Source organism: Bufo bufo, chromosome 3 (genome assembly GCF_905171765.1).
Source record: "Bufo bufo chromosome 3, aBufBuf1.1, whole genome shotgun sequence".
In the NCBI taxonomy this organism is placed as follows: Eukaryota; Metazoa; Chordata; class Amphibia; order Anura; family Bufonidae; genus Bufo; species Bufo bufo.
Window position 1 is genome coordinate 578262741 of NC_053391.1, and position 16989 is coordinate 578279729.

The 16989-nt window shown below is 46.3% G+C and overlaps 1 protein-coding gene across 3 annotated transcripts in view; it reads left to right on the plus strand.

Annotated features, from left to right (window-relative positions):
- The window catches only part of ARHGEF25 (Rho guanine nucleotide exchange factor 25), a 378058-nt gene that overhangs the window by 171927 nt on the left and 189142 nt on the right, over positions 1–16989 (plus strand). Inside the window, exon 1 of one of the 3 annotated variants that reach the window (XM_040425762.1) lies at positions 2103–2381. The exons of the other annotated variants lie outside the window; for them this stretch is intronic. Within the exon in view, the coding sequence (XP_040281696.1) occupies positions 2288–2381 (94 nt within the window). The 5' untranslated portion in view covers positions 2103–2287. Of the gene's footprint in view, positions 1–2102; positions 2382–16989 lie in introns of those variants that run through there. 3 annotated transcript variants of the gene reach the window in all.

Below are 16989 nucleotides of genomic sequence, written 5' to 3' on the forward strand. Positions count from 1 at the left end.
GTATACTACTGTATCTAATCACTATAGTGTCTGCTGTATACTACTGTATCTAATCACTATACTGTCTGCTGTATACTACTGTATCTAATCACTATACTGTCTGCTGTATACTGCTGTCCCCTCACTATACTGTCTGCTGTATACTGCTATCCCCTCACTATAGTGTCTGCTGTATACTACTGTATCTAATCACTATACTGTCTGCTGTATACTACTGTATCTAATCACTATACTGTCTGCTGTATACTGCTGTATCTAATCACTATATTGTCTGCTGTATACTGCTATCCCCTCACTATACTGTCTGCTGTATACTACTGTATCTAATCACTATACTGTGTGCTGTATACTGCTATCCCCTCACTATACTGTCTGCTGTATACTGCTATCACCTCACTATACTGTCTGCTGTATACTGCTATCCCCTCACTATACTGTCTGCTGTATACTACTGTATCTAATCACTATACTGTCTGCTGTATACTACTGTATCTAATCACTATACTGTCTGCTGTATACTGCTATCACCTCACTATACTGTCTGCTGTATACTGCTATCCCCTCACTATACTGTCTGCTGTATACTACTGTATCTAATCACTAGTGTCTGCTATATACTACTATATCTCCTCATTGTAGAGTCTACTATATATTGTGGACAGTATAGTGAAGAAATATAGTAGTATACTATATTTACAGTGAGGAGATGGCAGTATACAGCAGACAATACAGTGAGGAGATGGCAGTATACAGCAGACAGTACAGTGAGGAGATGGCAGTATACAGCAGACAGTACAGTGAGGAGATGGCAGTATACAGCAGACACTACAGTGTGGATATGGCAGTATACAGCAGACACTACAGTGTGGATATGGCAGTATACAGCAGACAGTACAGTGTGGATATGGCAGTATACAGCAGACACTACAGTGAGGAGATGGCAGTATACAGCAGACAGTACAGTGTGGATATGGCAGTATACAGCAGACACTACAGTGTGGATATGGCAGTATACAGCAGACAGTACAGTGTGGATATGGCAGTATACAGCAGACACTACAGTGAGGAGATGGCAGTATACAGCAGACACTACAGTGAGGAGATGGCAGTATACAGCAGACAGTACAGTGTGGATATGGCAGTATACAGCAGACACTACAGTGAGGAGATGGCAGTATACAGCAGACACTACAGTGTGGAGATGGCAGTATACAGCAGACAGTACAGTGTGGATATGGCAGTATACAGCAGACACTACAGTGAGGAGATGGCAGTATACAGCAGACACTACAGTGTGGATATGGCAGTATACAGCAGACAGTACAGTGTGGATATGGCAGTATACAGCAGACACTACAGTGAGGAGATGGCAGTATACAGCAGACAGTACAGTGTGGATATGGCAGTATACAGCAGACACTACAGTGTGGATATGGCAGTATACAGCAGACAGTACAGTGTGGATATGGCAGTATACAGCAGACACTACAGTGAGGAGATGGCAGTATACAGCAGACACTACAGTGAGGAGATGGCAGTATACAGCAGACAGTACAGTGTGGATATGGCAGTATACAGCAGACACTACAGTGAGGAGATGGCAGTATACAGCAGACACTACAGTGTGGAGATGGCAGTATACAGCAGACAGTACAGTGTGGATATGGCAGTATACAGCAGACACTACAGTGAGGAGATGGCAGTATACAGCAGACACTACAGTGTGGATATGGCAGTATACAGCAGACAGTACAGTGTGGATATGGCAGTATACAGCAGACAGTACAGTGTGGATATGGCAGTATACAGCAGACAGTACAGTGTGGATATGGCAGTATACAGCAGACAGTACAGTGTGGATATGGCAGTATACAGCAGACACTACAGTGAGGAGATGGCAGTATACAGCAGACAGTACAGTGTGGATATGGCAGTATACAGCAGACACTACAGTGTGGATATGGCAGTATACAGCAGACAGTACAGTGTGGATATGGCAGTATACAGCAGACACTGGGGGAGTGACGAGCGATCCCTGGAAGAGCCGTGCTATCAGCAGCAGGCTGTGCGCGGTGGAGCTCGCAGTGTAGAGCGCGGTCGGGCGAGCTTGTGGCAGCAGCTGGCTCCTCTCTCCATCTCCCGTCCGTACAATAACAGTGTGAGCCCGGCTCCTCCCGGCCATCTTCGTCCCTCCCTCTCCTCCCTGCTCTGTGCCGAGGGCAGTGCGGGGCTGCTGCCTCATCATCATTGGCATGCTGTGGACCGGGCTCGCCATGCCTGGGGAGCAATGAGAGGGGGCAAACCACGCCACGGCTGTGCTTGCCAGAACCTCTTCCGAAAAGTCCTGTCTCAGTGCAGCTGCTGCTACACCCGGGTGAGAGGTTAGTGTGGGCGCTGATCTGTGCACTTCTGTACAGGGGACATCGTACTGTACTGCCACAGGCAGGTGTGTATGGGGGCATAGACTGCTGGGCACCGCTGTCTGTGGAGTCTACGTGTTCAGTGTGTGGCACTGCCAGGAGGGGATGCCTGTGAATAGTGGTGGTGATGGCACATGGGAGGCATGATGGGCATGGTTATCTGCTGTCACATGTGCATGGTACAATGGTCATGTTGATGCTGCTCCCTACACTGGTTTATGGTGTCTGCTGTGAACTACTCCCTCTTTCTCCTAACCATACTGTGTGCTGTATATACCGCCCCTCCATCTACACACTATAGTGTCTGCTGTATATACTGCCCCTCCATCTACACACTATAGTGTCTGCTGTATATACTGCCCCTCCATCTACACACTATAGTGTCTGCTGTATATACTGCCCCTCCATCTACACACTATAGTGTCTGCTGTATATACCGCCCCTCCATCTACACACTATAGTGTCTGCTGTATATACCGCCCCTCCATCAACACACTATAGTGTCTGCTGTATATACTGCCCCTCCATCTACACACTATAGTGTCTGCTGTATATACTGCCCCTCCATCTACACACTATACTGTCTGCTGTATATACTGCCCCTCCATCTACACACTATACTGTCTGCTGTATATACTGCCCCTCCATCTACACACTATAGTGTCTGCTGTATATACCGCCCCTCCATCTACACACTATACTGTCTGCTGTATATACTGCCCCTCCATCTACACACTATACTGTCTGCTGTATATACCGCCCCTCCATCTACACACTATAGTGTCTGCTGTATATACCGCCCCTCCATCTACACACTATAGTGTCTGCTGTATATACTGCCCCTCCATCTACACACTATAGTGTCTGCTGTATATACCGCCCCTCCATCTACACACTATAGTGTCTGCTGTATATACCGCCCCTCCATCTACACACTATACTGTCTGCTGTATATACTGCCCCTCCATCTACACACTATAGTGTCTGCTGTATATACCGCCCCTCCATCTACACACTATAGTGTCTGCTGTATATACTGCCCCTCCATCTACACACTATAGTGTCTGCTGTATATACTGCCCCTCCATCTACACACTATAGTGTCTGCTGTATATACTGCCCCTCCATCTACACACTATAGTGTCTGCTGTATATACCGCCCCTCCATCTACACACTATAGTGTCTGCTGTATATACCGCCCCTCCATCTACACACTATAGTGTCTGCTGTATATACTGCCCCTCCATCTACACACTATAGTGTCTGCTGTATACCACCCCTCCATCTACACACTATAGTGTCTGCTGTATATACTGCCCCTCCATCTACACACTATAGTGTCTGCTGTATATACCGCCCCTCCATCTACACACTATAGTGTCTGCTGTATATACTGCCCCTCCATCTACACACTATACTGTCTGCTGTATATACTGCCCCTCCATCTACACACTATAGTGTCTGCTGTATATACCGCCCCTCCATCTACACACTATAGTGTCTGCTGTATATACTGCCCCTCCATCTACACACTATAGTGTCTGCTGTATATACTGCCCCTCCATCTACACACTATAGTGTCTGCTGTATATACCGCCCCTCCATCTACACACTATAGTGTCTGCTGTATATACCGCCCCTCCATCTACACACTATAGTGTCTGCTGTATATACCGCCCCTCCATCTACACACTATACTGTCTGCTGTATATACTGCCCCTCCATCTACACACTATACTGTCTGCTGTATATACTGCCCCTCCATCTACACACTATACTGTCTGCTGTATATACCGCCCCTCCATCTACACACTATAGTGTCTGCTGTATATACCGCCCCTCCATCTACACACTATAGTGTCTGCTGTATATACCGCCCCTCCATCTACACACTATAGTGTCTGCTGTATATACCGCCCCTCCATCAACACACTATAGTGTCTGCTGTATATACTGCCCCTCCATCTACACACTATAGTGTCTGCTGTATATACCGCCCCTCCATCTACACACTATAGTGTCTGCTGTATATACCGCCCCTCCATCTACACACTATAGTGTCTGCTGTATATACTGCCCCTCCATCTACACACTATAGTGTCTGCTGTATATACCGCCCCTCCATCTACACACTATAGTGTCTGCTGTATATACCGCCCCTCCATCTACACACTATAGTGTCTGCTGTATATACCGCCCCTCCATCTACACACTATAGTGTCTGCTGTATATACCGCCCCTCCATCTACACACTATAGTGTCTGCTGTATATACCGCCCCTCCATCTACACACTATAGTGTCTGCTGTATATACTGCCCCTCCATCTACACACTATAGTGTCTGCTGTGTATACCGCCCCTCCATCTACACACTATAGTGTCTGCTGTATATACTGCCCCTCCATCTACACACTATAGTGTCTGCTGTATATACCGCCCCTCCATCTACACACTATAGTGTCTGCTGTATATACTGCCCCTCCATCTACACACTATAGTGTCTGCTGTATATACTGCCCCTCCATCTACACACTATAGTGTCTGCTGTATATACCGCCCCTCCATCTACACACTATAGTGTTTGCTGTATATACTGCCCCTCCATCTACACACTATAGTGTCTGCTGTATATACCGCCCCTCCATCTACACACTATAGTGTCTGCTGTATATACTGCCCCTCCATCTACACACTATAGTGTCTGCTGTATATACCGCCCCTCCATCTACACACTATAGTGTCTGCTGTATATACTGCCCCTCCATCTACACACTATAGTGTCTGCTGTATATACTGCCCCTCCATCTACACACTATAGTGTCTGCTGTATATACCGCCCCTCCATCTACACACTATAGTGTCTGCTGTATATACCGCCCCTCCATCTACACACTATAGTGTCTGCTGTATATACCGCCCCTCCATCTACACACTATAGTGTCTGCTGTATATACCGCCCCTCCATCTACACACTATAGTGTCTGCTGTATATACTGCCCCTCCATCTACACACTATAGTGTCTGCTGTATATACCGCCCCTCCATCTACACACTATAGTGTCTGCTGTATATACTGCCCCTCCATCTACACACTATAGTGTCTGCTGTATATACCGCCCCCCCCATCTACACACTATAGTGTCTGCTGTATATACCGCCCCTCCATCTACACACTATAGTGTCTGCCGTATATACTGCCCCTCCATCTACACACTATAGTGTCTGCTGTATATACTGCCCCTCCATCTACACACTATAGTGTCTGCTGTATATACCGCCCCTCCATCTACACACTATAGTGTCTGCTGTATATACTGCCCCTCCATCTACACACTATAGTGTCTGCTGTATATACCGCCCCTCCATCTACACACTATAGTGTCTGCTGTATATACTGCCCCTCCATCTACACACTATAGTGTCTGCTGTATATACCGCCCCCCCCATCTACACACTATAGTGTCTGCCGTATATACCGCCCCTCCATCTACACACTATAGTGTCTGCCGTATATACTGCCCCTCCATCTACACACTATAGTGTCTGCTGTATATACTGCCCCTCCATCTACACACTATAGTGTCTGCTGTATATACTGCCCCTCCATCTACACACTATAGTGTCTGCTGTATATACCGCCCCTCCATCTACACACTATAGTGTCTGCTGTATATACTGCCCCTCCATCTACACACTATAGTGTCTGCTGTATATACTGCCCCTCCATCTACACACTATAGTGTCTGCTGTATATACTGCCCCTCCATCTACACACTATAGTGTCTGCTGTATATACCGCCCCCCCATCTACACACTATAGTGTCTGCTGTATATACTGCCCCTCCATCTACACACTATAGTGTCTGCTGTATATACCGCCCCTCCATCTACACACTATAGTGTCTGCTGTATATACTGCCCCTCCATCTACACACTATAGTGTCTGCTGTATACCACCCCTCCATCTACACACTATAGTGTCTGCTGTATATACCGCCCCTCCATCTACACACTATAGTGTCTGCTGTATATACTGCCCCTCCATCTACACACTATAGTGTCTGCTGTATATACTGCCCCTCCATCTACACACTATAGTGTCTGCTGTATATACCGCCCCTCCATCTACACACTATAGTGTCTGCTGTATATACCGCCCCTCCATCTACACACTATAGTGTCTGCTGTATATACCGCCCCCCCATCTACACACTATAGTGTCTGCTGTATATACCGCCCCTCCATCTACACACTATAGTGTCTGCCGTATATACTGCCCCTCCATCTACACACTATGTCTGCCGTATACGGCCCCTCCATCTACACACTATACTGTCTGCTGTATATACTGCCCCTCCATCTACACACTAGTGTCTGCTGTATATACTACCCCTCCATCTACACACTATAGTGTCTGCTGTATATACTGCCCCTCCATCTACACACTATAGTGTCTGCTGTATATACCGCCCCTCCATCTACACACTATAGTGTCTGCTGTATATACCGCCCCTCCATCTACACACTATAGTGTCTGCTGTATATACCGCCCCTCCATCTACACACTATAGTGTCTGCTGTATACCACCCCTCCATCTACACACTATAGTGTCCGCTGTATATACTACCCCTCCATCTACACACTATAGTGTCTGCTGTATATACTACCCCTCCATCTACACACTATAGTGTCTGCTGTATATACCGCCCCTCCATCTACACACTATAGTGTCTGCTGTATATACCGCCCCTCCATCTACACACTATAGTGTCTGCTGTATATACCGCCCCTCCATCTACACACTATACTGTCTGCTGTATATACCGCCCCTCCATCTACACACTATAGTGTCTGCTGTATATACCGCCCCTCCATCTACACACTATAGTGTCTGCTGTATACCACCCCTCCATCTACACACTATAGTGTCTGCTGTATATACCGCCCCTCCATCTACACACTATAGTGTCTGCTGTATATACTGCCCCTCCATCTACACACTATAGTGTCTGCTGTATATACCGCCCCTCCATCTACACACTATAGTGTCTGCTGTATATACTACCCCTCCATCTACACACTATAGTGTCTGCTGTATACGGCCCCTCCATCTACACACTATAGTGTCTGCTGTATACGGCCCCTCCATCTACACACTATAGTGTCTGCTGTATATACCGCCCCTCCATCTACACACTATAGTGTCTGCTGTATATACCGCCCCTCCATCTACACACTATAGTGTCTGCTGTTCCCTCTGTCTCCTCTCTATAGGGTCCCTATGGAGCATCCTCCATCTTCTCAGTAGAGGGCTTATCTCGTCAGTTTTTTCTTCTTGAGGTTTGTAGCTTGGTTTTTCTGTGGTAAGAATGCTGTGTAGTTAGAGCAAAAGGTGGATATTCTTCATTTTAATTCCTGCTCATTGTGGGTTTAGAAGTCCAGTGGGCGGTCCTATTTAGGAAGTGACAGCGGCCTCTGTATTTAGCGGCTCACATGGCAGGCTGTCTGTCACTGCTAGGACCGCCCACTGGACTCTTAAAAGGGCTTCCCCCAACACTGCTTATTTCCTGTCCAGAGAATGAGGAGAAGTGTCTACAGCAGACACTATTGTGATATTGTGAAGAGATGGACGCAGTAAAAGTAGTTCCTGGAAGTGACTCGTGTTGTTAGCAGCAGGCTGCGCGCTGTGATGCTGGTTGTGTGAAGCGCGGTCGGGTGAGCTGGCTCATTTCTCTACTATATCCCATACCTACAAGTGTGTATATATATATATATATATATATATATATATACTTTATACTGGTCTGCACTGCTGCATATGATGCTTACTTGTTTTGTATGGGCTTGTTCTGTATATGGCACTGCCATTGCACATGGGGGGGGGGGGGCATGATGGGCATGATTATCTGGTATCATCTTAGTGCATGGTCCATGCCTGTGTATGGTTATGTGATGGCAGATGGCACATAGGTGGGCATGATGAGCATGGTTAGTGTCATAGCAGTTTATGGTATAATGATCATGGGGGTGAATGTAGTTGTGCCTCGGTACACTGATAAGTTACACCATAGACTACCCCTCCATCTACACAGTCACCTCCCCCAAACCCTATTAAGTGCAGCACTACATGAATAGTACTGCTTCCCCGTCTCCAGATCACAGTGTTACATGTGCATGTCCACCCTTGTTCCCACGCTGTGTGCCTGTAACACATTCCCTTTAATGCGTTGGTCATGTTGATCATTTTTATTTTACTTTAGCAGACCAGCGGGTATGACCATCATGGTTATCTTGTTTCCTCTATGGTACCATGATCATGTTGATGAGTATAATCATGTTATGGCACAAGGATGGGTATTGTATTTGGTCCATGGTCTGTGGCATCATGTAAGATTTGGCATTTATGGTATGATTAAAGGGATTATCCAGGGTTTCTAGCTTTTATACAATTTATGGAAGGAAGGTCCTTTCACCATTACTTATCATTCTGTTGCGCCGCCAATTCCGTAATCTAGGCTTTGCTCGCTCGACCCTCAACTGGAGGTGCTCTTCTCTTATGACCTCCTGTTCAGCTGCCTGTACATTAGGTGCACATCCGGTTGAAACATCAGCGGTAAAGCCCACAGCCAGTCAGGCGGTCACATGAGAAGAGTCCAGACTGTGAAATCGGTGGTACAACAAAATGCAAAGTAGTGGTAAAACGATCTGAAAACTAGAATTTAGTCAAAGCCCGGTGACCCCCCCCCTTCCCGGTTGGACAGTATGTTTATGCTATAGGACCTGTCATGAGGTCCACGTGGTAGTCACATCACAGCATGTATGATATAAGATGATATGACCGGACATGTCTATGCATGTTTATGGCTTACACCGTTCAGTCCTTCATGCTGAGAAATGTCCCCCCTAAAAGTCCCGGCTCCCAGTTGCCAGTATACCGCCTGCCAAGATTGCTGCCAGGTTCTGAGAAATAGATCAGATATAACGGAACGTCACTCTGTGGGTAATATCATGTTAGGCGCTGACCCGGCCCCTTAACATTCTCTGTTATGGGAATATAGCCGACTTGATGGTTGTGTGCAGTGATTCCCATTCTAAGGAATTTGCATTGTCAGGAGATTAATAAAAGCCACCAGTGAATGTTCCTCAGACATCCTTCAGCGCGTGTCTTGCGGATCAGTACCGCTGTCCTTAAAGAACATTTGTCTGCCATAAAAAAATCGGTAAGTTTAATGTGCTTTCCAGGACTCCATGAAAGTGAGGTTAATCTTCATGGCAGTGTGGACTGCTGGTGTAGGAAACCTTGTGTCGTTAGGGTTTTCATGTGAGATTGGAACCGGAAATTGTTAGTAAGATACAATCTGTCCATGCAGAACCGACATGATGGAGCTCGTGATCTGCTCTACAGCTCCCGGGGGATCTTCACAGACCCGTATTAAACACTACTACTGAACGTAAGGGCTCCGTGCCCATATTGCGGGTCTGCAGAACGCAGGCACAGGCCGTGTGCTGCGGATGCGGACCCATTGACTTGAATGGGTCCACGATCTGCAAGATACGGCCTCAGATAGGACATGTCCTATCTTTTGCGGAACAGAGGCACGGATCGGAAGCCCACTGAAACACTTGTCAACACTTCGGGTCATGCTTCCACACCACAAAACGTTGAACATGTCCTATCTTTCGCCGTAGTTTATTGATCGTAGACCCATTCAAGTCAGTGGGTCTGCACCACAATCCAAGAGTCTCACTGCCTGTGCCCATGTATTGCGGTCCGCTATGACGGCAACAATGCGGTCGTGTGAATGAGCCCTATGTGTCAGCAGTTTTGTACACTTGGCGGCTGAAGGCATCTGTGTTGATCCCATGTTCCTATGTGCCCGCATTGCTGAGAAAAATGGTGTTTTAGTATATGCAAATGAGCCTCTAGGAGCAACGGAGGCGTCGCCATTGCACCAACAAGCTTTGCTTTCCCTGCAACTGCTGTGCCCTCTGCACTTTGATTAACAGGACCAGGTGTGATGATGTTTTCACTGCCTGGCCCTGTCAATCAAAGTGCAGAGGCAGCAGCAGTTGCAGAGAGAGCAGAGCCTCTAGGTGTAACGGCAACACCCCCATTGCTCCTAGAGGCTCATTTGGATATATTAAAACATAATACAGGTACAAATATTCTGACAGATGCCCTTTAAAGCAGCTGAACAGGTGGAAGCACCCCAATAATGTACTAGGGTACATCCACGTGTGTACAGCACAAGAATCGCCCGTGGATTTTGCAGTGTATTTGCAGCACAAAATGCAACTAAACCTGCGTTTGTTACATGTGGTTTTTGCAGCATAAAGACTACATACACACAACCGTATGTGTTTTGTGGTCCGCAAATTGCAGATCCCCAAAAAAAAACGGATGCCATCCGTTTTTTTTTGCGGATCCATTGTAACAATGCCTAAAATGGACAAGAATAGGACATTTTGCGGGGCTACGGAACGGACATACTGATGCGGACAGCACACTGAAATAAATGGGTCCGCATCCTTTCCGCAAAAAAATCGTAACGGACACGGAAACAAACAACGTTCGTGTGCATGTAGCCTAAATTGCATGTATTTCAACTTCACATCCGCAGTAGGGGTCAATTAAAGGGATTGTCCGAGCTTTTACTATTGATGACCTATCCTCAGGATCGGTCATCAGTATCAGATCGGCGGAGGTCCCACACTCGGAACCCCCGCCGATCGGCTGTATGAGGAGACGATGCGCTCAGTGCATATGTGCCGTCTCTCTTCCTGTTCACCGCTGCTGTCTATGGCAAAGACCGTAGACAGCAGCAGCGGACAGGAAGAGAGACGGGAGATGGAACGTGCAAACTCCTTTAATGCTGCCTTTTTTACACAGGGTGTGGATGAGATTTCTCCGAATTTCACCCTCTTTGCTAGTACTCTACACCTCTGTGGCTTTGCTGCGCAAACATCCATGAAGGCGAATCCACAGCGTTTCAGTCACGTGTGGACAGAGCCTAACAGGGGCTCTACAGTAAAGGGCCCCACACGCATCAGACAACTGCTAGGACCGGCCCACAATCTGATGAGTATGGGGAGCTCCCAGCTCTCCCCTGACCAATGATATTGGGAGAGAGAAGGATGGAGAGCATTGAACTCCAGCTGCCCGAGGTGGAAGTGGCTTTCCCCTCACCCCCCCATTGAAAACACACACATGGACAAGCCACGCATATATGTGTATGGGGGAGTCAGCTCGCATGCTTATGGGCACCCTCAAAGTGTACGGACATATCAATCGATCAGTGGGGGTCTGCGTGCTGAGACCGCTTAGCGCATTCTCAGACGGACCCATAGACTTTCTATTGAGTCTGTCTCGCTGCAGCAAGCAGAGAGAACGCGCTGGACGAGTGCTTCTCTCCCCTTGTTCTAGAAGTGTTTTCTAGGCACCTGTCTATTTGTGATAAGGATTGATGGCGAAGAAATGAGAGGTACAACATTCATGCCTCCGGCAATCAGTAAGCAGCAGTGACTGCGGAGTGCTGCATTAGGGTGTACTTATAGGGTACATCACGTGTGTCGCTGGCGTACCTGCTTTTTACACCTTCCTCATTTGTATTCTTTAGTCGTATTTTCTAATTCGCATCCTATACGATAATTACCATATTAGACTGTTTGCTTTTTGGGGAATTTTATGCTACGTCCACATCCGCGGCATTGGAATTGCCATATTCAGCGTTACAGGATGCCGCCGGGGCCCAAGCAATCCCGTTCACTATAATGGGGTCTGCCAGGTTTCCGGCATTAATTTTTCGCATTCTGCCAGACAGAGGACCACTGTGCTAGTGCTGCATGCTGTGCTGTTCTTCCCATCAAATATGGGGGCATCTGCATCAGAGGCCCCTGACACAGCTTTGAGCACAATTACAGATCAGCTTCCTTTAGGAATTGTGTCATTTTTATACAAAAATTCCAAATAATAACCATATTATATATACTTCACATCAGTTCACAAATCCTAATCACCGAGGGTGACTGTAAAGCCTCTCGCACGCGTCCGTGAGATACCGGCCTGGGTTCCTGCTGAGTGCAGGAGCGCACGGCGTCATTGGTCCCTATGACGCTGTGTGCTTCGTGCTGTACAGCAGCGGCGGCACGAAGTGCACGGCGTCATAGCGACCAATGACGCCGTGCGCTCCTGCACTCAGCAGGAATCCAGGCCGGTATCTCACGGTCCGTGTTCCACAGACGTGTGCATGAGGCTTAAGGCCTGTATTACCCCAACAGATTATCTGACATATTTTCTGAACAATCATTGGTCAGATGGCCTATTACACACACAGATCTTTTCTTATACACACCAACTTTTGGTCTGATTGGACAGATATTGGTCAGATAATCTGTTGGTGTAATACAGGCCTAACAGGATTGGTCTGATTGGACAGATATTGGTCAGATAATCTGTTGGTGTAATACAGGCCTAAGGCCCCTTTCACACGAGCGAGTATTCCGCGCGGATGCGATGCGGGAGGTGAACGCATTGCACCCGCACTGAATACTGACCCATTCATTTCTATGGGGCTGTGCACACGAGCGGTGATTTTCACGCATCACTTTTGCGTTGCGTGAAAATCGCAGCATGCTCCTCTTTGTGCGTTTTTCACGTAACGCAGGCCCCATAGAAATGAATGGGGTAGCGTGAAAATCGCAAGCATCCGCAAGCAAGTGCGGATGCGGTGCGATTTTCACGCACGGTTGCTAGGAGACGATCGGGATGGAGACCCGAACCTTATTATTTTCCCTTATAACATGGTTATAAGGGAAAATAATAGCATTCTGAATACAGAATGCTAAGTAAAACAGGGCTGGGTTAAAAAAAATAAAAAATCATTTAACTCACCTTAATCCACTTGCTCGCGATGCCGGGCATCTCCGTCTGACTCTTTTACTGTATAGGACCTGTGGAGAGCATTAACTATAGTTTAAGGACCTGGGATGACGTCACTCCGGTCATCACATGGTACGTCACATGATCTTTTACCATGGTGATTCACCATGGTAAAAGATCATGTGACGTACCATGTGATGACCAGAGTGACGTCATCCCAGGTCCTTAAACTATAGTTAATGCTCTCCACAGGTCCTATACAGTAAAAGAGTCAGACGGAGATGCCCGGCATCGCGAGCAAGTGGATTAAGGTGAGTTAAATGATTTTTTATTTTTTTTAACCCCCTCCAGCCCTGTTTTACTTAGCATTCTGTATTCAGAATGCTATTATTTTCCCTTATAACCATGTTATAAGGGAAAATAATACTATTTACAGAACACCGATCCCAAGTCCGAACTTCTGTGAAGAAGTTCGGGTTTGGGTACCAAACACGCGCGATTTTTCTCACGCGAGTGCAAAATGCATTACAATGCTTTGCACTCGCGCGGAAAAATCGCGGGTGTTCCCGCAACGCACCCGCACATTTTTCCGCAACGCCCGTGTGAAAGAGGCCTAACAGGATTGGTCTGATTGGACAGATATTGGTCAGATAATCTGTTGGTGTAATACAGGCCTAACAGGATTAGAGATTTCTACTTCTAATTAATGAAGATAAGAAGGGAAATCTGATTGTGTATAAGTCACTTAGAGCAGTGAGACTACATACAATGTACAGCAGACGACTGAATTCATTATGCAGATTCATTTATCTATGTAAATAGAGGAAATGCGTTCACTTGGCTGCTGTTAATAACGTGTTCCCGCTATCAGTTCAGACACCAGCAGAGGATTGTTATACAGTGATACAAGTGTCAAGCCCCCCGAAAAAGCAGCACGCATGGCTGTGGGTGCAACAGCAAATTGGACGACCAAACTCGATGTGCAGCACTGAAGCTACCTGCGCATAAGTGCAGGTTTACAAAAAATTTTGTGCAGATTTTTTGGCGCATTTCGCTGTGTTTCTGCACCAAATGCGCATCAAAATCCATATGTGTTACTTGTAGATTTTGATGCAGATTTGCACTGATCTCATCCTTTGCATTACAAAGGGTGAAAACCCGCACTACAAAATCTGCAGAAACACGTAAAAAATACACAAAGGGGGACATTTATCAAGACTGACACATCCATACGCCAGTCTTGATCTCCCTGCACGGTCATCTAATTTATTAAGAGGCAGATTTAGTATGTACAGGTGACTTGCGTTATTTTTTCCCATGTGCATAACCTTACATTTGTCAGTGTTAAACCTCAAGTGGCAGATGAGGTTTAACACTGACAAATGTAAGGTTAGGCACATGGGAAGGAATAATGCAAGTCACCTGTACATACTAGATGGTAAAACACAGGGTAAGGCCTCATGCACACGACCCGTTTTTTTTTGCGGTCCGCAAAACGGATTTCCGTTGTTCCGTGATCCGTGACCGTTTTTTCTTCCGTGGGTCTTCCTTGATTTTTGGAGGATCCACGGACATGAAAAGTGAAAAAAAAAAATAAGTGAAGTTTGCATTGAAAATGAAAGGAAAAACGGATCACGGACGCGGATGACTATCTTGTGTGCATCTGTGATTTTTCACGGACCCATTGACTTGAATGGGTCCGTGAATCGTTGTCCGTGAAAAAAATAGGACAGGTCATATTTTTTCACGGACTGGAAAAACGGATCACGGACGCGGAAGCTAAACGGTGCATTTTCCGATTTTTCCACGGACCCATTGAAAGTCAATGGGTCCGCGAAAAAAAAACGGAACAACGGCCGCGGATGCACACAACGGTCGTGTGCATGAGGCCTAACACTGACATGGAAAAGGACTTAGACCTCTTGCACACGAGCGTATGTATTTTGCGGTCCGCAAAAAAACGGATCCGCAAAAAATACGGATGACATCTGTGTGCATTCCGTATTTTGCGGAACGGAACAGCTGGCCCCTATTTGTGGGCTTGTCTGATACTGACGCAGCTTCAGGGATCTCAGTGTGAGGGTCAAAGGACACTTCATCTGCTGATGGCTCCTCTCTGCTTTACCGGGTGGCCATTACACTGCGTGCAGAATTATTAGGCAAATGAGTATTTTGACCACATCATCCTCTTTATGCATGTTGTCTCACTCCAAGCTGTATAGGCTCGAAAGCCTACTACCAATTAAGCATATTAGGTGATGTGCATCTCTGTAATGAGAAGGGGTGTGGTCTAATGACATCAACACCCTATATTAGGTGTGCATAATTATTAGGCAACTTCCTTTCCTTTGGCAAAATGGGTCAAAAGAAGGACTTGACAGGCTCAGAAAAGTCAAAAATAGTGAGATATCTTGCAGAGGGATGCAGCACTCTTAAAATTGCAAAGCTTCTGAATCGTGATCATCGAACAATCAAGCGTTTCATTCAAAATAGTCAACAGGGTCGCAAGAAGCGTGTGGAAAAACCAAGGCGCAAAATAACTGCCCATGAACTGAGAAAAGTCAAGCGTGCAGCTGCCAAGATGCCACTTGCCACCAGTTTGGCCATATTTCAGAGCTGCAACATCACTGGAGTGCCCAAAAGCACAAGGTGTGCAATACTTAGAGACATGGCCAAGGTAAGAAAGGCTGAAAGACGACCACCACTGAACAAGAAGACACACAAGCTGAAACGTCAAGACTGGGCCAAGAAATATCTCAAGACTGATTTTTCTAAGGTTTTATGGACTGATGAAATGAGAGTGAGTCTTGATGGGCCAGATGGATGGGCCCGTGGCTGGATTGGTAAAGGGCAGAGAGCTCCAGTCCGACTCAGACGCCAGCAAGGTGGAGGTGGAGTACTGGTTTGGGCTGGTATCATCAAAGATGAGCTTGTGGGGCCTTTTCGGGTTGAGGATGGAGTCAAGCTCAACTCCCAGTCCTACTGCCAGTTTCTGGAAGACACCTTCTTCAAGCAGTGGTACAGGAAGAAGTCTGCATCCTTCAAGAAAAACATGATTTTCATGCAGGACAATGCTCCATCACACGCGTCCAAGTACTCCAAAGCGTGGCTGGCAAGAAAGGGTATAGAAGAAGAAAATCTAATGACATGGCCTCCTTGTTCACCTGATCTGAACCCCATTGAGAACCTGTGGTCCATCATCAAATGTGAGATTTACAAGGAGGGAAAACAGTACACCTCTCTGAACAGTGTCTGGGAGGCTGTGGTTGCTGCTGCACGCAATGTTGATGGTGAACAGATCAAAACACTGACAGAATCCATGGATGGCAGGCTTTTGAGTGTCCTTGCAAAGAATGGTGGCTATATTGGTCACTGATTTGTTTTTGTTTTGTTTTTGAATGTCAGAAATGTATATTTGTGAATGTTGAGATGTTATATTGGTTTCACTGGTAAAAATAAATAATTGAAATGGGTATATATTTGTTTTTTGTTAAGTTGCCTAATAATTATGCACAGTAATAGTCACCTGCACACACAGATATCCCCCTAAAATAGCTAAAACTAAAAACAAACTAAAAACTACTTCCAAAAATATTCAGCTTTGATATTAATGAGTTTTTTGGGTTCATTGAGAACATGGTTGTTGTTCAATAATAAAATTAATCCTCAAAAATACAACTTGCCTAAT